Source organism: Mandrillus leucophaeus, unplaced genomic scaffold (genome assembly GCF_000951045.1).
Source record: "Mandrillus leucophaeus isolate KB7577 unplaced genomic scaffold, Mleu.le_1.0 Scaffold1103, whole genome shotgun sequence".
In the NCBI taxonomy this organism is placed as follows: Eukaryota; Metazoa; Chordata; class Mammalia; order Primates; family Cercopithecidae; genus Mandrillus; species Mandrillus leucophaeus.
In genome coordinates, this window is record NW_012099244.1 from 361,734 (window position 1) to 385,570 (window position 23,837).

General features: G+C 45.1%; 1 protein-coding gene across 1 annotated transcript in view; it reads right to left on the reverse strand.

Moving 5' to 3' along the window:
• Window positions 1-23,837, reverse strand: part of FARP1 (FERM, RhoGEF (ARHGEF) and pleckstrin domain protein 1 (chondrocyte-derived)) — a gene marked incomplete at its 5' end in the record, with an annotated part of 192,374 nt that overhangs the window by 38,307 nt on the left and 130,230 nt on the right. Inside the window, 7 exons of the mRNA XM_011992457.1 lie at window positions 1,072-1,161; window positions 2,415-2,602; window positions 16,453-16,699; window positions 18,208-18,283; window positions 21,006-21,074; window positions 21,771-21,934; window positions 23,415-23,510. Coding sequence (XP_011847847.1) covers window positions 1,072-1,161; window positions 2,415-2,602; window positions 16,453-16,699; window positions 18,208-18,283; window positions 21,006-21,074; window positions 21,771-21,934; window positions 23,415-23,510 — 930 coding nt within the window. The remainder of the gene's footprint in view (window positions 1-1,071; window positions 1,162-2,414; window positions 2,603-16,452; window positions 16,700-18,207; window positions 18,284-21,005; window positions 21,075-21,770; window positions 21,935-23,414; window positions 23,511-23,837) is intronic.

Sequence of the window (23,837 nt, forward strand, 5' to 3'; positions counted from 1 at the left end):
AAATAAGAAGACGATGCACTTACAGGTGGAAAGATCAATGGCGAGTGTCTGCAGTTCTCCAGAAGTCACATGCAGCCAAACGCACTGGGAGGAGCCAGGGCTTCCTGCAAGGTTCTTGGCATTTCAGGGACACGGGGCTGCCCAGGCCTTAGTGCTTCCCCTTTCTTTCCTTGGATGGGGTAAGAAGCAACCATCTGGATATTACTGCTCTCTGAAGTGTGCTACCCACTGACTGTTTAAGCCAGGAGAAATCTCTTAAATGGGGAACTACTCGAATCAAAACCTCCATTCTGGCCAATTTACTGGATAACCACTAATTTATGGCCGCTGAGTATTCCGTGCTTCATTCCTTTAAGAACTTCCATCTCTGTTCCTTTGTGAAAACACTGGGCATGAAGGTGGCCAAACCTGGGAACGAAGCCACGGCCTTCACACCAAGTCGCTCCTGTCGCTGAGGTGAGCTGGGTGCACGATGCTTAGTAAGTACCTGTCCAGGGCCTAACGCAGTCCACAGCCCAGAGGAACAGAAACTCACAGACCCCAATTTCCCTCCCAACTGGCTAATGCTTTCCCGGAATCCAGGGCTCAGGAAGACATCTGCAGCGCCCTGAATTTGTTTTCAAGACTGAGCAGGACGGATTGAAATAATAAAAGGCAGTCTTCTGGTAGAATTTGCTGACAAGGCCCAATTTATTATCAAAGGTAAAATGAATCTCCTGTTCACCTCCAAGGTCTCCCGTGAGCAAAACTCAGCAGTTATACTTGGCAATGGGCAAAACACGAAATGTTCTGGGCTGGTGCACACAGACAGTAAAACGTTTAATTTTCATTTTCTCTACCTCAGGAACTTCCTTCTTTTGCACTTGAAAATCATCATTATGAAAAACGTTATAGCATATATTCCCAATTAAATATACTATTAGCATTGAATTTCTATACCCTAGGACCACAATCCTTTCAACTGAAGTCAGGGAATCCAACACTTCATTAGCTCCAGCCTCCCCTGTAGAGCTGAGTATTAACTGAGATAAATCATGTAACTGAATGCTTTTGGGGAAATACCGCACATACCGAAGTGATAACTTCGAGATCCTTCAGATACGTTCGCTCGGTGGTAGACACTTCCTTAGCTATGAAGTATGCTTTATCAGTTGGGAATCTCTGCAAAACCCAGCCAAAGAAACAAGGCACAACAATCATTTTTGAGTATACGTCTTGGAGAATATCCTCATTAAAGTGATAATATTACTAACTTGGGATCTTTTGTTAGCTGGCATCAATGAGAAATAAAATTCTTAGTTATTCTCCTTTTTGTGTTGAGAATAAATAAGAATGTATTCTCCTTTTTGTGTTAAGAGAATAAATAAGAATGTATTCTCTTTTTCGTGTTAAGAAAATAAATAAGAATTACTCTTCTTTTCATGTGAGGAGGAGCTAGGCTAAGATAATGGATTTCCATGATGAGAATATAGTCTAGGAAGGTTTCCTTCCCGGTAAAAATTACCATCAGCAAAAGGACTCAAATTAGGCAAAGGAAATACATAAAAAAGGAACTGTCTTGTCCTATGTCCGCTGGCGGAGTTGGTGTTCATGACATGGAAGTTACATTGTGGGAACACATGGTAGCTGGGTCTAAAGGGACAGAGGTGAGATCAGCTGGTGGCATCATCGGCCTCAACTCCCTTGGCGGCTGTCAGTCAGGTGGGCAGCCAGCCCCACCGTGGAGCAGGCCGGCCATCCAGCCTTGCTTTCTCTTTAAACAGTAAGTGCAAGGAGGTCGCCTGTTGTCCACCATTTTGCCGTCTTCTCATAGGAGTCCACCTGACTCCACTGCTGGGTGTACACACAACAGACTTCAAAGCAGAGACTCAAACAAATACCTGGACACTCATCTTCACAGCAGCCAAAAGGTGGGAACCGCATGACTGTCCATTAACAGAGGAATGGATAACAAAGTGTGGTTTATACACACAGCGGGACATCACTCAGCCCTCAAATGCCAGGCAGTTCTGACCCGTGCTACATACGGATGAGCCATGAAGACAGAATGCTAAGTGAAATAAGCCAGTCACAAAATGGCAAATACCGGATGATTCTGCTTATATGAGGTGCCTAGAGTAGGCAAATTCATAGAGACAGAAAGTAGAATGGGGGTGCCAGGGGCTGGCAGGAGGGGTAAGGAGGAGTTAGTGATGGATGGATGTAGTTTCTGTTTGGGAAAATAAGTTCTGGAGATGGATGGTAGGGACAGTGGCACGACAACATGAATGTACTTAATGCCACCAAACTGTACAACTGAAAATGGCTCACATGGTACCTTTGCTCTTATGTATATTTTCCAATTTTTTAAATTCATACACACACACACACGTGCACACACAGTCACACACGCGCGTGAGCCCTCGGCCCCGTACCTTCCTCCGGCCCTCATCCTCATCGTCCGTCCTGGGGCAGGCCTGGTCATTCAGCAGTGGGCTGATCAAGGGAGAGGTCTGCTTGGTGTCCGGGCTCAGGTTGGGAGACAAGGTCACGTGGGCAGGGGCCACGCCCCCCTGCGAGTTCACAGACAGCTCGGAAAGGTGAGGGCTGCCAGTCAGGGAGCCTGTTTGGGGATGAGAAGTTTTAAAGAAAAAAAAAAAAGGTAATTTTTTCTGGGACCTGATTTCTATTCACTACTTTCACCTTTTTCAAATTGTAAGAACTTTGACTACCCCCCATGGCAAACCTAAAGCGATTCTTTATTTTCTAGTTTTTTTCCTAAGTCAAAGCTGCCTTAATAAAGATAGCATGAGTAATTCAATGGAGCCTCCATTATGTAATTAATTGTAACATAGAGAACTCTGCTTAGATAGCAATTAAAATAGCTGAAAAGCATAGTGTATCCCAAAATAGGAATTTCATCTCCCAACTACTGCTTATTTCTAAGAATTACTCAAGAAAGACACAGTGTCTATGTCACAATGAGACATGGGGAAATGATTAGAAAATAGAACTAGACTAATAGGCATCTAAGCAACTGGTGTACTTAGGACACACTACGTCCCGTAACAATGGGTCGCAGCTAACAGAAAGGTCGAGCAACTAACTCCCCATTCTACAAAGAACAGAAGCAAGCTTGTTATACCTGGTGATGTCATTCCATGTCTCTCACTGTTTGGGACAGAAACACTAGCATCACATTACAGGCATATGTGATCACTTCAACACGCAAAACCAGACGTCATTATATTATCACCATTTCCCTTTGTGAGACAAAAGTGACAGGGCACCATGAGTCCTGGATAAAGGATATCATAGTAAGAAAGACGAAAATGTGGCTGGGCGCGGTGGCTCACGCCTGCAATCCCAGCACTTTGGGAGGCCGAGGCAGGCGGATTGCCTGAGGTCAGGAGTTTGAGACCAGTCTGGCCAACATGGTGAAACCCCGTCTCTACCAAAAATACAAAAAAATTAGCTGGGCGTGGTGGCATGCGCCTGTAATCCCAGCTACTTGGGAGGCTGAGGCAGGGGAATTGCTTGAACCAGGGAGATGAAGGTTGCGGTGAGCTGAGACCGTGCCACTGCACTCCAACCTGGGTGACAAAGTGAGACTCTTCTCAAAAAAAAAAAAAAAAAAAAAAAAAAAGGATATATCACCTGCTATGAGTCAGCCAAGGGAGATGATATGTACAGGACACTCTTTGCCAATATACTTTTGCAAATATCTGTATCTCAACCCACTGAAACTACATGGGATGTTTCAGGATATACTTCTAACCTAAGTGTTTTTGCCTAGCACTTATATTTATACTAGTAAAGCAGATTTGCTAGAGATAATATGAGGTAAGCGAAGTTAAAGTAACCTGTAGTCCTGTCTACTACCATGATAAGGAAAGACAAAGTCAGAGCTCTCTCAATCTCTCAGTCTACAGTTTCAGGCTCGCTGCTACTTGGTACGCTAAAGATCTCTCAGGGAAAAGGGGGAGGGCGGTTTTCTGGGAGCACCCCCATTTTCCTGTCACCTGTTCTCACCCTCTGGAGTCATGCATGTGCATTTTGGAATGACAAGATACAACAGCCTACCTAGAATGGAGCTGATGAAGTAAGGGCGGTGAATCTGATCCCAGTATAAACCAACCCTGGAGAAACCACCACCAGCCCCCACCCTTGGTGCCAGGTTGAGCAGTCGGCGGCACCACCAACACAGTGGAGGGAGAACCACTGTACCTGGAGAATGACAGAAGGCAGGTGTCCTGCCCAGGGACTACTGGTTAGTGCAATGATCCTTGGATAACAAGGTTAGCAAACGTGAGGAAAAGGCAGATTCAGTAAGCTCGCATTTTTAAATCCCTCTGCTTTTAAATCCTGTTTTTAATACACCTCACTAAAATGAAGCCTTGTGTTAGACAAAGACCCCATCACCCAAAACACCACCAGACCCAGAAAACCCCGGAGAAAAAGGCCAGAAATCGCTTCACAAATGTCAATTTTATTGACACTAGTGCACAACTAAGTACAATAATTGCAAAGGAAGTGGAACTTGTCAAACAGAAAAGGTGACAATGAGTTAGAACTGCAGTTATTTCAAGGTACTACACTATTCTTTTTAAAAAAAAACACAAAAAGAAAAATGTTATCACTACAAATAGGAAATAGAAAAGAGAAATTCTGGCAGTCTGTCTAGAGGTTAAAACATTTCATGCATTTGTGAGTTGCTGTTGGAGAGTTGTTTTTTATTTGTTCACCATCATCTGGCAACATTCGGGGCTTACCTTCAGCTCTCGCACTGTGCGTGAGATCGGGTGAGGCAGTTATAAGTGAGAGCATGCTGGACCTTGACTTTGCAGTGACGTGGAACAGAAAAAGCATTCGCCTCATCATTGAAAGAGTTGGAGCCGAGAATGAAAGGTAGTTAGAAGGCTAGTGGGAAGTGGAGCAGAGGCAAGGAAATAGCGAGTAGCAGGCCCTAGACAGCATTCGGCAACAGACAGGAAATGAACTGCCACTTGGGGCAAGGGAGAAGTAGGGTGTGCACACTCCGATCCAGCCACCTCCACTCTCAGAGGCCAACAGCGAGCCCCCGTGCTGCACTGCACCTGGGAACACTTATATTTCGGGGACAGAGCAGTTGGAAGAAATGAGGTAACAGACTATGGTTCCAGGAGAGAGCCTGCCCTGCCAAGAAGGTGTGCCACAGTTCAGTCAGCTGGATTTGGAAGACTCCTCGCTGTGCTCGAGACAGGATTCAGAAAACAGAGGGCTGAGTGGGAGCCTCAGGGTCACCTATGTACCTAAAGTAGGGAACAGCTCAGGATCAGCCCACAGGCTGCTGGCGGAAGGCTTGCTGCATTTCACTCATGTAGCCTAAAGATGTCAGTAACAACTACTTAATATGTGCGCCCTGCAGACTTGGAATGACAAAATTAGGGTGATCAGGTGGCCTTTTCCTAAGACACTACTCCAGCTTTGCTTATACGGCCTAAGAAAGAAAGGACGGTGGGTGTGTTTAAACAGCAAGACCAATAAGCCAATAAATGTCAAGCAGTCTGGTCTAGAAATCTATCAGCATTTTAAGGAAGGGAAAGGCCTGAAACTCTACCGTTCAGTTTTGCTAATTTGAGCTGCATCTGTGGAGAAGAGGCCCCTTCTCTCCTTGCAAGATAAAGAATCCGAGGCTTTGAAAATGTAGAGGTGACATGGTCCAAACAAAATATGTAACTCATTTACCTTTCAGCGATTAATGAAATATGCTGACAAGGGGGCAATTAGTAGAATTTGGCAGCTTGATAAGTAATTAAAATTCTCTTTTGACTTTGAGCCAGGGTGTGTGACAACAGTCTGTACAAACTGGTGTCCACACCAGCAGGTGTGAAGAGCTGTGTCTATAAAAAGCTAATGTCCAACGTCGCAGTTATTAGAACTACGTGGAATCAATTTTCACTGAAGTAGTCCATTTTACAAAAAAGCTAACAAACATGGTTCTGTTGTTATGTAAAATGAGCCCAGTTGGATTTATATGGCATTATAAAGCTTGTTCACATCTTGCAGTGTGTTGCCCGCTTTGAAGGCACAGCCCCAGGCAGCGGGGAGAGGAAACTGTGACTGACACTCATTGCTACTCCATGAAATTATCAATGCCTTTGGTATTTCCAGCACTTCTCCCTTTATGAAAAATTAATGCAAAGTAATTTCTTTCATTAGGGAGCTCGAGGTAAATAATTTGGGGGGGACCCTAAGAGGAAGCACCTGCTATTAAGGCAATAGGTGGAAAGAAGTTCAAAGAGATTAGAAAAAAGATCAGTCACACGCTGAAAGTCTGGAGGCTTCTAGTGTTTTTAAAATTATTTTTCCTATTTCCTGAAATTGTCCTGCAACTTCTTAGGCATTCAGTCAGATGTCAGGTTAGCAGCTCTCAAATCCTTCACCTCTTCCGTGTGGTTTCATGACCCCTCCCGCCCCCCGCCATTCATCTAGAAGAGGTTTGAGTTTTTGCTGCCCCCTCGGACTGAAAATGCCTCCAGTCATACAGCTCTCAAGGGAGGCATTTCTAGTAATTGCTTTATAGAATCCTTTTAAACATACACATTCTCATGGCACAAACAATTATGGAACTTCAAATTAGCACTGCTGTATTTATGGATTTCAATTTATCACCCAGCCCAGAAACTGCCTGTGCTGCTCTATCTTTGTAATTTAAAACACGCTCATCATTCTTCCCTTTTGGCTGGTCTGGGGAAGCTGGGTCTGCAGCGTCTTGATCAGCTCTTCCGCAGAGCTGCTGAAAGGCAGTGGGAGGAGACTTTACCATCAATGAGCCAAAGCCAGGCCTTTCTTCCCGCTTTGGGATCGGGTACAAGCTGCCTGTTAACCATGTACCCATATTCTGTTAACCATGTACCCATATTCAGGGCTTCAACACAAACTCACACAATTCTGGGAAAAGAAAAACACTTCTAATCTATTTTTCAAGTAATAAAAATGGCATTTCTAGTTCTTAACTGTATCTGTCCTGTTTTTTAAATTGGTCTCCAGTTTTTAACTACATAGGTATTATTTTTTCCTATAAAGGGGGGAACTAGAAAAACTGACAATTAAAAAAATAGTAATCCAAGATACGTTTATTAAATAGCTAATATTTGAGAGTGAGAATACTGACCGAAGTGAGAATATTGATTGCTTTCTCAACTTTTCTTTTCCAAAATTTTAAAGTGCAATTATAAAAAAGTTTATGTTTTTTCTTCAATAGTCCCCCAAATAAAATTATTTATTTTGAAATCTTCTGGGTGCCACTTATCTACCACAATTTGTCTTCTTTTATTCTGTTCTAAAATATAGGAGATTTTATCTCTATGTGCCCAGCATATGCTCAAAAGGCCTAAGTAGGAAATATATTACAGATGGAAGTTTTCATCTATTTTTTTTTTGAAAGGCTCTATTTAAATCCATATGCTCTAAGAGGATACAACGAAGCCTCTCTAGAGATTATCCCATTTGAAAGCCAGTTATCAAAAAAAGGGCAGTATTATGCTGAATAATAGGTAGCTTCCTGAATAGGCAGGACTCACTAGAGTCCGATATCTAGGTTGGGGCCCTGCTCAGTGGAATACACAAAGCTGGCGGTATTTTATAGAAATTACAAAGTTCCACAAGAAAAACCAGGTTATAGGATTACCCATGTTAGCAGTGTGGTCCTCTTCTTGATACCTGAGGTTGCTGAGGGTAATGTATGTGTGCTTCTTACACCCAGCTCCTTTAAGAAAAGTTTCACAAGCAGCTAAGCATCAGCTTCACAGTTCATCATCAAGCAATTCAGAAAAGCAGTAGCAATGCAACTTCCAGAAAAAGAATTGAAATGCACTAATGGAAAAGACACAGGAGAATGCTGCTTTGAACACGGAGGTGGCCGTGGTGGTGATGGTGGTGGTAGTGGTGGTGGTAGTGGTAGTGGTAGTGGTGGTGGTGGTGGCGGAAGTGGTGGTAGTGGTAGTGGTGGTGGTGGTGGTGGTGGTGGAGGAGGAGGAGGCAGTGTTTGGGTTGGGTACATGGTGCTTCGTACCAATGAAAAATACCATCTTGTACTCAGGACAAAGCTTCAGCCATCAGTGGCAAAGAACAGTTACAATGGACAGTTTTTACAGCATGACACCTGTTAGGACAAGTAAAAGCCCCTTCAGTTTAGATCAACAAGAGATATTAATACCGTGCATACACTGTGACAAGAGCTTGGCCTTCCATGCTCAAAGAACCACCAAGCTCATTGTTACTGGAGAAGCCAGCATTCTTCCCAGTGGTATGAGTCCATGCTTTATTGACATACTGCATTCTTCTGCCATGGAGAGAAGATGAAACCAGACAGCATCTGTGAGAACCTACATGTTGGGTGCCCATCAAAATGAAAAACAGCTCATCGGCCATCAGAAGTCAACTGGGACCAAGTCAGGTGAGGCCTTCTCTACATTCCCACCTACTTCCCCACCCAGCAACACACACACATATCTCCATATCTATAAGCTCAATTATCTTATAGATATGACACAGGTAAAGGTTTCTATCCCCATTTAAATAGATGTTTCCGTTCAAAACATAAAGGCAAATCCATGGGTCGGCTGTGTAGGCTCTCCATGCAAGCTACAGTCACAGATGCGCTCTGTTTCAGTGAGACCTCTCCTCTAGCTACAGTGATCCTGCTCACCCCCAAGGGCCCCGCTTCTCCCATGCACTGCCCAGAGTATAAAGTGCAGGCCTTGTCAGAACAGCAAAGTTCACCTCCTCTTTTCCCACTTTAGTGAAATCTGGCACCACCCAGGACGATGACTTAGGATATGCTTTCACATGAAAGCTTGCAGTCTGGGGAATAGGATCACTGTATTCTAGAGGAAAGAGGTATTCCAAGTACAAATTGGTATTCAGCAGTGTTAAAAAAAAAAAAAAAAAAAAGACATCAGACAGTGCTCCAACAGTGCAGGAACAGAAGCTACACCATGCTCTGAGGGTAAAGACAGAACGCTGAGAACAAAGCCGTTTCTCCTAGATAGGTACGTACGCTGACAAGACACTGCATCCAATGGAACAATGGAAAATGTTTTCCCAAACTGGTTAAACAAATGACAAAAATGAGAATGAAGTCCCCAGCCTTTTCTATTTCAAATTAATTTGGTGTATTAGAAATTTTAAATAAAACATATTATCTACAGTATTAAATATACACACAGAGAGAACAGAAGGGAATTTGATTAATAATATAGGCCAAGCTGGTGAGGTTTGGTTAGTCAGCAACCTTAGGCAGAAACGGGAGTAAGGGTAAGGGATTTATCCATCAGCCATTCTTGGTGCTTCTGGAGCAAGCAGCCAGTGTGCGTCCTTAACTAAGGAAGACCTGTCTTCGGTCTTTCTATAAATCACTGCAGGGAAAGTGAAAAATGCTTTACTTCCTACAAAGAAACTTTGAGGCCCAGAAAAAAAGGAGTTGTTAGCTTGGTTTCAAGAGCCAGAAAAGGTCATCTATGAGTAGTAACAGACTAGTCACCATGCCACTGCAGGCTCCTAAGTGACCCTTCTATCATTTCCCACTTTAAGGCCAGCTATCAATCCTGATTCATAATAAAGCAGACTCACTCCTTCACAACCCCCCACACCACTACTGCCTCCACATCTCACTCAAAAGTAGAGTCAATCACTGTCCGATGCTTTTTACTCCACACACACACGCCTGCCCGGTGGTCCTTGCTCCCTCCTTAGCGTCCTTGGTCTGTGTGCTTTTCCATGTTGCAGTGATTTCTAGCTACTCCTCACTCCTCAACATTCTGCAATTGCTGCATCTGGCCCCAGCAGCACACTCAAGTATCTCACAGCACGAATTTCCATGACCGCATTGGTGGCGCCGGCCCTGTAGAGTTAACCTTTCAGACTGGCTTGCAACTACTCATGGAGATCAGATATCCCGTGGCAACAGTTGATTACTTTCATACAGAAAGACACTTCAAGACAAATCAGAGTAACCTGATCTGGAGACTACATGAAGACGCAAATGCACTGCCTCCACTCCAAGTAACACTCAAACATCAGGCACCGAGAAGATGCTGAAGGCTCGGTTTCCAGGCTACCATGCTGTGATGGCTGTGTCAAGTGGCCAATCCACACCGAAACGATCCTGAACAAATCAGAGTCTATTCAATGTTTAAAGCTTTCAGGAAAAGAAGATTTTCTAATTCTTCCCTAGCGTCTACCAAGGTGTTTAATTGCTTTCACTAGGGGTTAAAAAAAAATGTTTCTTGTGCTTGAGGTTTCGTGTTTTTTTTTTTCCTTTTCTTTTCTATCTTTTTTTTGGAGTGGTGTGCTGTTTATTTTATGAAATGAGAACCTTCTTCAAAACAAGATGCTACCTCCCCTCCTCCCAAACACACATATGGCACAACAAATCAGCATTTACCACTTCTGTTCACGGGGAGATGCTTGGAAATCTCTCTCTGGGTTACTCTAGGAAATGACAAAGCTGCCCTTTTTCAAGGATATATCCAAACAGCTGGCACCAGGCCACTTTTGATCTCTGATGTCTACAACTCCAGGCCAAATCATCATAGAGATTTTGTATGTGTGCGTGTGTGTATGTGCGTTTTTTGTCATTATTTTTTAATAGAAAGAAAACTGCTATATTAAATGTCATGCAAATTTTGGCCTGAAAGTCACAGCTTCATTTTAAATTCCAACAACTGGGAGAGATGTGCACATGTGCTCACTAGAGACACCATTTTTTATTGTTTCACGCAATTAAACAGAAACAGATGGAATTAAACTAACAAGGAAAAAAACGGGACCAGTAAATTCTTTAATGTTGTCAGAGTAAACGTCTTTAATCACTTGCTGCTCATAGAAGTTCACCCAACAGTACCTTTCTCTCCATATGCTCTTACGGGCTTGGCTAACAGACAACCCACATAAAACTCATCAGAGAGCTACCACTTTAAGTGGAAATGGTAGCATGGATTATTTTTAAATGGCTACCTCTTTAAATTTATGCCTGAGGTTGCAATTTTGTGAATTTCTGTAATCGGACCTTGACGATGACCTTGAGCGATATAAATAACTCCCACATGCTTAGCGTTCCAATAATGGAACACTAGGCATAAATGGCTATGGTTCAAAGAAACTTCCTCTATTACAGAGATTACCTAGAAAGACTCTTCTGCAGTTCAATTTGTAAAATGTAGTAGGAATAGAATAGACTCATACCATCAAACTAGAGGCAGGCCAGTCTTAGAACTAAGCCTGGAGAAATGTTTACAGACTATAAAAGAGAAAGTCCAGGGAGAAACAGTCTTTCTGGGGAATGTGACTCTAAGAGCTCTTGAAATTCTAGCTAATCAGAATACGGTCCCAGGCAAAGAGAAGGGATCCAGACAGAAGCGAATAAAACCAACATAAACCTGACAGTGAAGGGAAACCAGGTTTGTTAATTTAAGGCCGGGTCTGCCTGTAACCCAATTACTCACTAACAGCTAGAGTTTCACCAAAGTCATTCTGTGCTGAACTATGGAATAATGCTTTAAGTGGAAACAGTAGATTGAAAGCATGTGAATACTGATTATAGGTATGAAACAGAGCAGTGTGCACACTCAGGGCAGTTTCAATAACATTTAAAATGACAGATTGATCTTTACATTATTTCTTCCTTTAGAAATTGCTTGACAACAAAACCAAATTTTTGCTTTTGGAACCAAATTCCAGGGCTAATAACCAAAGCTGAGTTTCGGATGCACATTCAGAGCAGACTGGACTTTGCATATTTGGTGGGAATTTTGAGAGGCTCGTGCTAATATTTTAGTTTTGCAGGTCTAGCTTTTTTTCAGCATTGCCTGGCTTAAATCTTCAAATAAGTTCTAGAGAATAAAATCAGAATTACTTACATTTCAAGTGCAGGCCACCTGGCACAACTGGGGGAGATAAATTAGAAATTCCCAAACATGAATCACACATGCAGGGAGGAATCCGGCCCACAGACTTCCTCTAATTAAACGCCTATCTAATAAAATATTGTCAATGGCACACAGATGACTGTTAAAGGAGCTGAAGCCATTTATTGTGAGTTCTGGAGCTCATTAAAAGCATTTCTTCATGCTAAAAGAATTTCTTGCGTTTTTATTTTGCCCTTAACAAGCAGCAGCAAAGGCAGCCACAAAAGGGTCTAAAATTTACATATTTTGACATAATGTCCAACAAAAGATATTAGCGCAAGGAGGCCCTGGGCTTTAAGATTTGTGTTTATACAGGGCTTGTTTTCCATGCACGGTCTTGAGACAGTATGTCACAGAGCAGCTAGTGAGTGGCTGGTATCGGAAGGCCTGGCTCCCCTGTTGAGTCAGAAGACCCCTACACTAGCTATTGTCCTAGAAAGATTGGTTGAGAAGTCTTGGAAACCCTTTGGAAATCTGAATACATTCAGAAATCTCTAATATCTGCTGCCTAGTATCCCACCCAACCCCACCTCTGGCCTTTCTCCACTCTTAGCTCAACTCCATGCACGCGCACGCCCTTCTTAAGCTAGAATGAGATCTGCAGGCTGGGTAAAGACCTGGAGGACTGGAGTCTCCCCAAAGTCAGAAGGCATGGAGGGTGGCACGGTAGATGCTGCTGGCTTTTCCTGACTGAGCTCTTCACAGTGACACTGCGGAGACCACATCAGCTCAGCAAACATGCTCCACCAGGCTCAAAGAATGTACAAATGGACTCTTTGGCCAATGTTATGCAATCTTTACTAGCACAGGACAAGCTCCTCTCGAGGCAAGTAGTGACTGTTCGCAGCACATCAGGATGTATGATAAACAGCCTTTAAACAAACTATAAGCACCATTAATTACACCAGGATTGCTGCTTTTGTAAATACTGGCCAAGAAGCAGAAATTGAGTTGCTTGCCTGGTACAAAGCCAATGAGGAAAAAACTCTATGAGCAACTCTTAGAGTGAAAAATTTCGTCAATACAGAACTGAGTATACTGCCATTGATCAACTGCTCTTAAAACACTAAGATAAAAATCACTGCTGTAGGAAAAAGCAAAACAAAATAATGATTGAAGCGTGTTTTGCTCTGAGATGCTTATATTTGATGATTCCTGTCATAGGCTGTGTAAATTCATACCCAGCGATCAATGGTATTTCATTATCAGACTGCTATATAATTAGAGGGGAAAAGAAAATTCATTTGAACAAACCACTTCACAAACCACAGGATTCCACACTGGGTTCTGTTTAACTCACACTTCACTAAACACTCATATAGCAAATTGACATTCTTTCTATGTCTGGACGGATTATGCAAAAATGTGTTATAACTGCAAAACCCCCACAATATAAAAAGAAGTAGTTCTTCCCACCTATTATGGCCTATAATTGCCTAAGTCTACTCGATCACTCGTCTCCACATCTGATTTGAATTATTAATTCATGTAAGACTCTCCAAAATTAAAATACTGAATCAAAAAGCTCCTATTGCACCAACATATCACATAGGCTAAAAAAGTGAAGTCTAGAGACCAGGTTACAGTTTCAGCTTTGTCATGCAATAGCTGTATTACTTATGCAAAGTCACTTAACTTTTTCAGAACAAGAAATGAAGGTTTGCCCAGATGAACTTCTGAGGTCCCTTCCAGTTTAAAAAATTCTGTGATTCTGTTAAATACATAAATTTAAAGCAAGACGTAAATAGACTACTTCAATGAACAACTCTCAAACGATCCAACAATGAGCTTGATTCAATCAGGCACTGAATCAAATGATTAGGAAAACCAAAAAAAAAAGTCTGTATAAAAACGGATTAAGTGTTCAGATTCTTTAAAACCGACTTCTGGACATTCATGTGGACAAATACTCATTTGTGAATGAGATGAGCCAATACCCCTCCATTTTCTACGCTGCTGCCAAATTCTACTTGGTGTCCTAAGCATGCTTGGTTCTCCCCTTGTTATCAGGTCACGTGATGAGCCCAGTGAGGCCCTGGTATGGTGGCACATCCGGGAGCTATCACTGTTAGGACTCTTTTCAATAATTTTGTAGTTACTTAGGATCTAAAAATTTTATTCTACAATTTATCCTTTTTTTTCCCCCTAAAAAAAGTACCTAAGGCTGAAAAGTGCAAATCACAGGCATCAAGAAAAAGCAGTTTGTTTGCGATATTTTTCTTATTCTGCAAGCAAGCCAAAAATTTAGCTAACACTTTTACTGTATTCCACTACATTCGAGAAGGCCTGGGTAAGAAGTGACCCTGGCTGCCCAGGACAAACAGCTGGGAAGGCCAAGGAGCACTCCAGACCAATGAGATCAAAATCCCTAGGGTCAGGGTCCCGGCGTCACTAATTTTTAAAATATCTCAGAAAATTGCAACGTGCAGCTAAGGCAGAGAAACTTCAAGTGAAAACCAGGCTCTTTAAAATGCAGGAATGCTGGGTGAAAGGCAGTGACACTGGTGGGCAGGATTTAAAAAGAAGTCAATTTCTCTCTCCTTACACTTTCTTTTTTCTGGCTCAGAGAAACATCCAAGTATCACTATTCCCAACGGAGGACACTGTTCACAAGAGTGTGAATGGTAAGACTGTGTCTGTAAACCAACCAAGAGCAACCAAGCTGGAAAACAGTCCTTTGCGCCGCACACAATTCAAAGGCCGGCATTTAGTTTGTTAACCTACTGGTGACAACAGTGCCTATTTCAAGGAGTTACTCTTCCCCGCATCCGGCTCAGCAGTATTTCAGTTTCACCAAGAGATTCTGAGAGACAGAATTGTACTTCTTAAAACATAACAATATGATCCACCAATGCAAACCTAAACCAAACCAGCAATCCCAAGTAGATTACAATTCATGAAGATTTGACAACTTTTCTAGTATTTCACAGGAAGCCTGGGAAGCAGAAATAACCCCCAATTCTTCCATTAAAATATTCATTATTCTTGACTAAAGATTTCACCAACACAATCTCAACTAGCTATCAGTTTACATTTGGCCTTGAATAGTGTCAATTCCTCACTTCATGAGGCATGGACAAAGCAGCCCTCCTTTTAAAAAAGGGGAGAATGGGAAACCGATCCCTTTCCTGTAATCTCAAGGATGCTTCAAACTCTCAACCAACAGGTAGGTGATCTGCATAATTGAACATACACAGAAAATTGCCACATAAATATAACACTACACACATGATCAGACTCATAATAAAGTGATTCTTCCTAGCCTTCAACCAGCAAAATAAACAAGTTCCTGGGAACTTGTCACTAGGACTTTCTGTTTATCTTGTCCACCTTTTCTGGAAAGCAAGCCACTTATGTGAAGTTGTGTTTTTCTTAACTATTTTTAGAAGTCAGGCAGACCCTTTCAAACATGTGCCTGTCCAAAACCTCCTCTAACAAATGTAGACTACAAATGAATGAGTCACTAGAACAGATCAGCTCTAGGGAAACCCTGGTCTCCTGACCCCAGGTTGCTCGGGCTGAAGACTTGCCTCCTGGCCTCCTCACTCATCTTCCTCCTGTTCCTCACTCAAACACAGGCCACCCAAGGACCCCCGGCTTCTCAGGAGGGACGGGGAACACAGCACTGCAGGGTTACCAAACACGAGGGGCTGGCTCCCGGGGCTCAGAATCTCAGAGTCTGACTCACTGGACTCCGTCCCACTGCTGGTGGAGCCCTCGGTCACTTGCAGAGGTGCCAGTTGCCCCGCCATGCCACTGGCACACACTGACTGCATGGCAGGGACCTTGGAGGCTGCACCCACGGGGGTGGTGCCATTAGCCAGCCTTCTACCCTCGGGAGCAGCTGCACTGGCTTGCCCCCCCTTCCCACGGCCACCAAGCCCATCCACGGCCTCCGGGGTAAACGCTACCTGGCTAAGGATGAGTGGATCTGTCTCTGACTTATTATATCTACCAGGAAGATTCCGCAAGTATGGCTTTGGCGAGGTGGGGGAACAGCGTTCATAAGGAGGACCCTGGCCCGGGAGAGGGTCTTCCCCCATACTCCCCTCTCTAGGGTCATGTCCATTTTCAGAAACATAGCCTTGAGACCCAGTTCTGTCCCAACTCATATTTGGACTTGAACTTCTGCTGCTGGGAGACAATGGGGTGGCCAGGGGGCTGTGACCAGCAGAGCCCTTGAACATTTCATCTATGAGAGAGCTATGCCTTGGGAGTCGAGGGCTCCCGCTCATATCAAAGGTTATGTCTGCTGAATCGTCATCAAGGAATTCTCTGGAAGGAGGCCGGGAGGACTTTGCAGAGTGCGGGGAAGCCCTACGCCTAGCCTCTCTTGGCCCCTCGTCCCTGGACAGCAGATAGACACCGCTGGTCAGATCACCCTCATAATTGTCATTTGTTTGGGACCGGGACCGGGACCGGGACGCTTGTTCTCTAAGAAGGTCGTATTCGCTATCTACGTCACTGCAGTCAATGAAAGGAATGGAAGTACTGCTGCCTCTGGCAGCCCGGGATGCTGGACCTGTGCTTGGCTGCGGGGGCTGAGGTTTACTCTGCTGGGTCCTATCCTTAACGACCTCCTCCTCTTCCTCTGTGGGCGCCGAGGCGGCTGCGTCCACCTCCTTGTTACCCGCGGGGCTTCTCGGCGCAGGGCTCGGGCGCGACCCCGGCTCCCCGGGGGAAACCTTCGGTTCCTTTCCTTGCTGGCAGCTCTGGCCCCCTGGAGATTCGGCACCTTCTCCAAATGTAAGGCTGGCGCTCTGCTGAGACTGGGTGGGGTGGGGAAAAAGGTGCAGAGAGATGGAGAAGAGGGAGACTGTTACTCCAAGGCTGAAAACAGAAAAGGAGAATCATGGCCTCCCGGAAGAACACCCGAGGCCTCTCTGGCGGGAGGACTGCCCCAAAGCGCTCTGACATAACAGCAGTCAGGGAAGCGTATCTGGGCGTGATCCAGAAGGTTCCTTCTGGGCGTGGCAGTTGACAGCACTGTTCCTGGCAGCATAAGCCAGGCCCGGTCTCTGCTTTCCAGGGCCCACCGACTCATGCTGGGGTTTGCTCTTCTTTGGAGGGGTAGACAGGGTCTTACTCTGTCACCTAGGCTGGAGTACAGTGGTGCAATCACAGCTCACAGCGGCCTCAACCTCTTGGGCTCAAGCAATCCTCCCAAGTAGCTGGGACCACAGTCCTGCGCCATCATGTCCGGCTAATTAAAAAATTTTTTTTTTCTAGAGATGGGGTCTCCCTGTGTTGTCCAGGCTGGTCTTGAACTCCTGGGGTCAAGCGATCCTCCTACCTCGGCCTCCCAAGTGGCTGGGACCACAGGCATGTGCCACCACACCCGGTTAATTTTTAAATTTTTTTTTATAGAGACAGGGGTCTCCCTATGTTGCCCAGGCTGGTCTTGAACTCCAGGGTCAAGTGATCCTCCCGCCTCGACCTCCCAAAGTGCGGGGATTACAGGTGCCAGCCACCACGCCCGGCTCATATTGGGCTTGTAAAGCTTCTACGGAACAAGACAGCCCTTCCAGCCCACAGGGGGTCTCCAGGGAAGGGTGGGCAGGCATATCAGGGACCCCTGAAGGCAAGTTGACACAGTCATCAGAAAAACGACAAAGGACACTTATACTTCTCAGGGCAGCCTGGATGGGGAAAGGGGTTTTTTTGGATGCACACGATGAAACCTCCTTCATATTCTTCCCCAAGTTTCTTTTTCTCTTTTAGAGAAAGCCCTGAAAACTTACCCAGAGACCAACTCCAGGGAAAACGAGCTTTTGCCACCCTCAGAGCAAGAGTGATCATGTCTCTTACTGCCAATTGTGGTCACTGCCCTGTAACACAAGCTCTGGGAACTCGCCGGCCAGTTCTGTGCCAGCAAAGGCTTCTGGCCTTGGCACCAGGCAGGAGCTACACCCATTGGTTACAAAGCGGGTCCCCATCTCTTCCCACGTGGACCCATTTAGCTGGAGAGCCGGTCTCAGCTCTGCCCACTGCAGCGATGGTTCCGCTGCTGAGCTGAGTTCTCAGAGGCTTAGGGTGCCGCATGGGAGATCAGAAGGCAGCTGAAAACACAACACGCTCCAGGGTCTCTGAGCTCAGGCTGCGGGCACATGGCACAAAGCCTATGTCTGGTCAAAGCCAAGGCCCCTAATCAGATTCTCATCTGCTAAAAACCCCAAAGGAAAGGACGGAGAACCAGAAAGCCCACTATGAAGCCCAGGGCTCCGTGGAGGAAGTGTGGGGAAGAGCAGAGTTATCATAGGACAGCGCCATCACTGACCTGCTCCGGCACTTCCGAATTCAGTTCTGTGGGCTGTGAAGCAAGGCTCCGGACAGAATGAATCTTGCTGTGCTTCCTGGGAAAAATCACACAAGATCATTAATGTTAGGTGAGGTTTTTGTTTCTTTTTTCTTTGTTTTAAATGAAGCAAAGGTCCTTCTGTTGGACGCATCAGTGCCTTCCTCAATAATGATGGTACCCAGAGCCGCCTTTACAAATGCTACTTGGAAACAGACACGCACTCATCCTTTGATAGCACTTGCATGGCCCAAGGGTTATTTACATCTTGCAGAAGTTCTCAGAAGCCCTTGTGGTAGTTCTCATGGTGCAGCTGGTGAAGAAACATTTAGCAACTAAGCAGGACCTCTCTAGTTAAGGGGAAAGTCACAGAGAAGGGAGGACGTGGCTGGGCCCTCCCATGCTCTGAGTGGCCAGCTATGGTCTAACAATACGAAATCAATTCATGTACTTTAGGTAATTATTTTCTGGATCGGTTCTATAACAGAGGCAATTACCACTCATCCGCTCACTCTATCAAAGTGGTAAGTTCAGAGGAAAAGGCCTGCCCTCAATAGCAGAAGGAACTGACTTTAACAGCATCTTGACACGTCTCTTTCATCTCTTCCCTCTCAGTCTGCCTATTCCCCTTTTCCCTATCAAGCAGGCACTCAAATGCTCAGGTCCTGAAATTCGTGAGACTGTATAAATATAGATTCTATTCCCAGATACATCCAGCTCTTCTTCAAAATACTCCAGGTTAGCACAGAAAAGCTGTAGAGATCTGCATTCTGAAACAGAGAACTGGGCTACTTCTTACATGGTCTTCAAATACTAACCATTGACTGTCTAAGAAAATGATGGGATTCATCTCCAGACATGCCTGCAAAAAAACCTCCTGAACGTGACATTTCTGGAGACAGGGCATGAGAAAGCACCACAGAGCTGCGGTAGAAGGAAGACGCAGGGATGGCCACAGAAGCAGGTTTATTTCAGCAAAATCAAAACGAAACACTGAAATAACCTGGATGGTTCTCAATAGGGAATCAGAGAAATATAGTGCAGTATCTTCATACTACTTACTATGTGGCCCTTAAAACAGATCTCAAAAAAAAAAAGTAGTATTAAAAAAGCAAGATGAAGAATTATAAACGAGAGTACTAATATGAATGAAAAGAACACACTCAGAGCAATTCCTTTTTTTGGGGGGGGGGACAGGATCTCGCTCTGTGGCCCAGAGCTGGAGGGCAGTGGCACAATCTTGGCTCACTGTAGCCTTGACCTCCCAGGCTCAAGCAATCGTCCTACCTCAGCCTCCCAAGAAACTGGGACCAAAGACGTGCACCACCACATCCACCTAATTTTTTTTTTTTTTTTTAGGTAGAGATGAGGTTTCATCATGTTACCCAGGCTGGTCTCAAACTCCTGAGCTCAAGTGATTCACCCACTTCGGCATCCCAAAGTGTTGGGATTACAGGCATATGCCACAGTGCCCAGCCTCCACAGCAATTCTACACACTCTGTTGGGATGCAGTAATACACATACAGAAAGAAGCCGAAATGTGGCAGCTGCCTCTGAGGAGGGGAGAAGGGAAATTACCAGAGCTGGTGGTTCAAGGGGTTTTACCACGTCTGTAATGAGAGCTGCAAATAAAAGAAGAAGAAAAAACAACCCCAGAAACAAATGTGTCCGGCTGTTAATGGCTGTTCATTCTAAGTAGTAGGAATCTGGGTGTTTGCTGACTTCTCTGTACTTTATTATAATGTTTTAAATGTATGAAAACGAAAAAAGATTTTTAAAGACCCTACCTGCACTAACTAGTGCTTGAGGCCCCATGCTTTGCTCCTTTACCCTCCTCAGGTTCTGCTGCTCCGTCCTGGAGCACTGGGCTCGGGAGCTGGCTGGCCAGAAGCTGCTTAGCAGCTGTGAGACCTGGGCTACTTATTTACCTGCTGGGGACTCAGTGTCTCCATCTTTACAAAGGGAATAAAAGAACACTGACGTCACACGGCTGAGGTGAAGACTCAGTGAGTTCACACAGGCCTAGTGCTTGGAACAGCCTGGCACACACGAAGGGCTGTAAGTGTTCGATAACAACAACAACGACAGTAATAAATCCTGCTTCTGGCTGGGCATGGTGGCTCTTGCCCGTAATCCCAGCACTTTGGGAGGCCAAGGCGGGAAGATGGCTTGAGTCCAAGAGTTTGAGACCAGCCCTGGCAACACAGGGAGACCTGATTTCTACAAAACATTAGCTACAAGTGGTGGTGGGCACCTGTGGTCCCAGCCACTCAGGAGGCTGAGGTGAGAGGACTGATCGAGTCCCAGAGGCTAAGGCTGCAGTGGGCTGTGATCACAGCGCTGCACTCTAGCCAGGGTGACAGAGTGAAACCCTGTTTCGAGGAAAAAAAAAATCCTGTTTCTGCTTATCCAGATTTACTTAATTAAAAAGTTCATAGACATACTTTCAGTACAAATCCCAAAATATTGAAGGACTCACCATTGAGCTAGTTTTTATGACACTTCATTCCCTGCGGTGACATCCTGAGCCCTTCTCTCCTTCCCCTTACTAATGTCCTCTCCCGCCTCCCCTGGTCCTCTCGTCTGTTCTCATCCCACTCTCCAGGGCATGTCCCTGGGCAATAAAACCTTCATCTCTAACACTGGACTTGCTGAGGGTGACTGAGACTGTCATTTACAACTCAAGGGACACCAAGTCTGAAGTCTGGGTGAAGAAATATTTAGCAGCAACAAACTATTAGCCTTCTCAGACTAGGAGCAGCATCGAAGCTTCTCTTACCTTTCAAACTGCACCTTCTTATGTCCTCCTTCTTTAACATAGTCGAGAACCTGCTTCTGAGTCCGACCACTGAAACAGAGACCACAACAGGGAAGGGGAGAAATACCAAGATATTCTCATTTAAACATGCAAATGATGCTTCAGAGGCGTCACTTTCCCTCCTTCCCTAACTGGGAGAGATGCAGGATTTCTCGGCTAGCCAGGACTAAAAGAAGCCCTAACAGACTCTGTATTTTTGGGTCCATTCAGTCTCTTGATATTTTCCTTGAATATACAGAAAAAATGTTCAATTAACTAAGCCCACTTGATAACTGTGTTTGGTTACTAAGCAACCATCCCAAGAGCGTGTACCTTTCATGAAGGCAGGGATCATTGGGCTCAGCGCCTGGAACAGTGTTTGACACATGGCAGACAATGATTTGTTAAAAATGAATGGAAAAGTTAACCAATAACGTGCAAGTCCACATATTCTATGAAGCAACACCAAATGTTAATAAGACATTTGTACCTCTACAGAGAGAGGAAATCCTTTCTGAGTTAGAGACTCCCGCTAGGCGTTTACCAGGACTGGGTGGCTTTGCCTAGTGCTTCTCTGCTGCTCAAACAGAGCTCACTGGGATTACGACACAAGCGCCCCCACTTGGCCACAGCTCCCGGAGGCCAATGAGCGTTCACCTCCCCTACCTGCTGTGTGTCACAGCAGCTGTGAGAGGCAGGAGGAAAAACATGCACCCAGTAAATGGAGGCACGAAGTGGCGACCTCACCTGAACCGAAATGATGACCCCCGGCTAAAGAGGACGGGCTTGGGCTTTGGTTTGGGCTCTTCAAAAAGTCTAAAGAAGGCATGATGTTCAACGCAGATTTTCCAGAAGGACTTGCAGAAATCCCGACTGGCCATCAGGAATTCCAAGGTATCCTGGTACGCACTCTAAAAAGGGAAAATACAATGTTGGTTTTTTCCATTACCCACAGATACGTCACTGAAACAGGAGAACATGGGCAGAAGATAGCTTTGTCCAATAAAGTTTTCGCTGTGTATTTTATTATAGCATGACCATCAATGCAAAGACTTACTAAACTCTAGTTATTCTTAAGGACAAGATGCAGTCCCTAGTGCATCATTTTCTGCCCCAGAGAATCTCTTAGATGAGTAACAGAAACAGCCACGTGGCTGCAATGGAAGGGACACCATCTTTTGACAGATTTCATGTACAAATTATGTTTATTTCGCTTACGTTTCCTTGAAAAACAAAACCCAAATACTGGAAGTCCCTTCCTGCCTCCTTAAAATCACTGAAACGCAACGTTCATCCTCTTCCTCACACTTCTTGTCAACATTGGCTCTTATGTGGTTTCTCTGTAAAGTTGCCCACGGCCCTGGGCTCCAGGCCACCCCAGGAACTACACAGAAAATGACATTTTTTTTTTTCTGGAGCACAAAAGTATCACTCTTGGCTGAAAAAAACCATGCCCTTTGATTCTGGAAAGGGGATATGGAAATTGCCTGCTCCCAATTGAAGTGGCCATATTATATAAACCAAAGTTACTACCGTCCTTAGCATTCCCAGCAGTTCCAACTATTTTGGAGGATCTCACAGTTATGGGTGGACCCAACTTACAAACAAGCTGTGCTGCAGCGCTTTATTTATAAGGCAGCTTTTTGGAATCCAGTGAGTTTTCCATGGAAAACCATTTAAAATGGGAATATGCTTCCCAGGTCGGGCCATGAAAGCCTGTTGAACCCAGATTGTACCTAAACTATAAGCCCGATTGCCATTTATCATCTTCTCTGCCATGGGAAAAAACTCTACATGCTGGTTGGGGACAGACGCCCAGGGCACATAACCCACCTCCTCCTTCACCATTTCCGGCAGACAAAGAAGAGGCTGCTCCTCCCTTCCCGTCCCAGTCCTGGCGTGGGTCACAGTGGTAGGTGTGTTGTGGGAAGTAAGTGGGGAAGGGAACTTAATTAGCCCATGCAAATGAGTTCCACTGGGGGCTCAGGGCCTCCGGCAGGGATTGGGGAAGTCAGTCTATGCCTGGGGTAGGGCAGGATACTGAATGGGGTCTCCAGGTGTAGCCTGGGGCTGGATGCGCAGCAACAGCACAGCCCAGGTTGTTTGTCAGGAGGGGCTGCCTGGATTTGTGCAGGGAAATGACCGTCTCCCCAGGTACACATTCGTGTACCTCCTTTACGCTCTCTGTTTACCAATGATGGCAGCCCTGGAGTTACCGACCATTTGGATACATCTGTCCTGGAGATGCTCGGCGTTCATGTGGACCAAAGCACCTGGGTGGCACTGGCCACAGGTTCAGTGGAAGCCCTGCCAAGGGCAGACCTCCACCCTTTGCAGGACACATGCTATCCCATGGCTCAATGGGTCTCCTGTCCCACCGGGACCACTTACATTGGCATCTGGCCGAAGCTTGATGAGAAAGCGTTTCCTCTTGAAGCTCAGCTTCCGCACCTTGGCCCAGTTGAAGGCATTGATCTTAGTGAAACCCTAAAAGAAAGACAGTAGCAGTGAGCCAGGAAATGCATAACAAGCAACTTACGAGTTGGTCTGCTTTGCTTATGGGAGCTAAAGGAAGAGGGCTGGCAGGAGATTGCTCAGTAGAGATGCCTTTTGCAGAGAACTCACAGGATCTGTGGCTATCCGATGATACCTGTTCCTGGATCGTTATTTCTCACTAATTATAGGATTTTGGCATTCAAACTAAGTCTACCTCTAGGGAGAGAGGAGACTAGCCAAGGTAATGATAAGAAGAAAGATAAATAGAAATAAAAACCATGACAACCACCACAATCATTAGCTGCCAGGACTTACGAA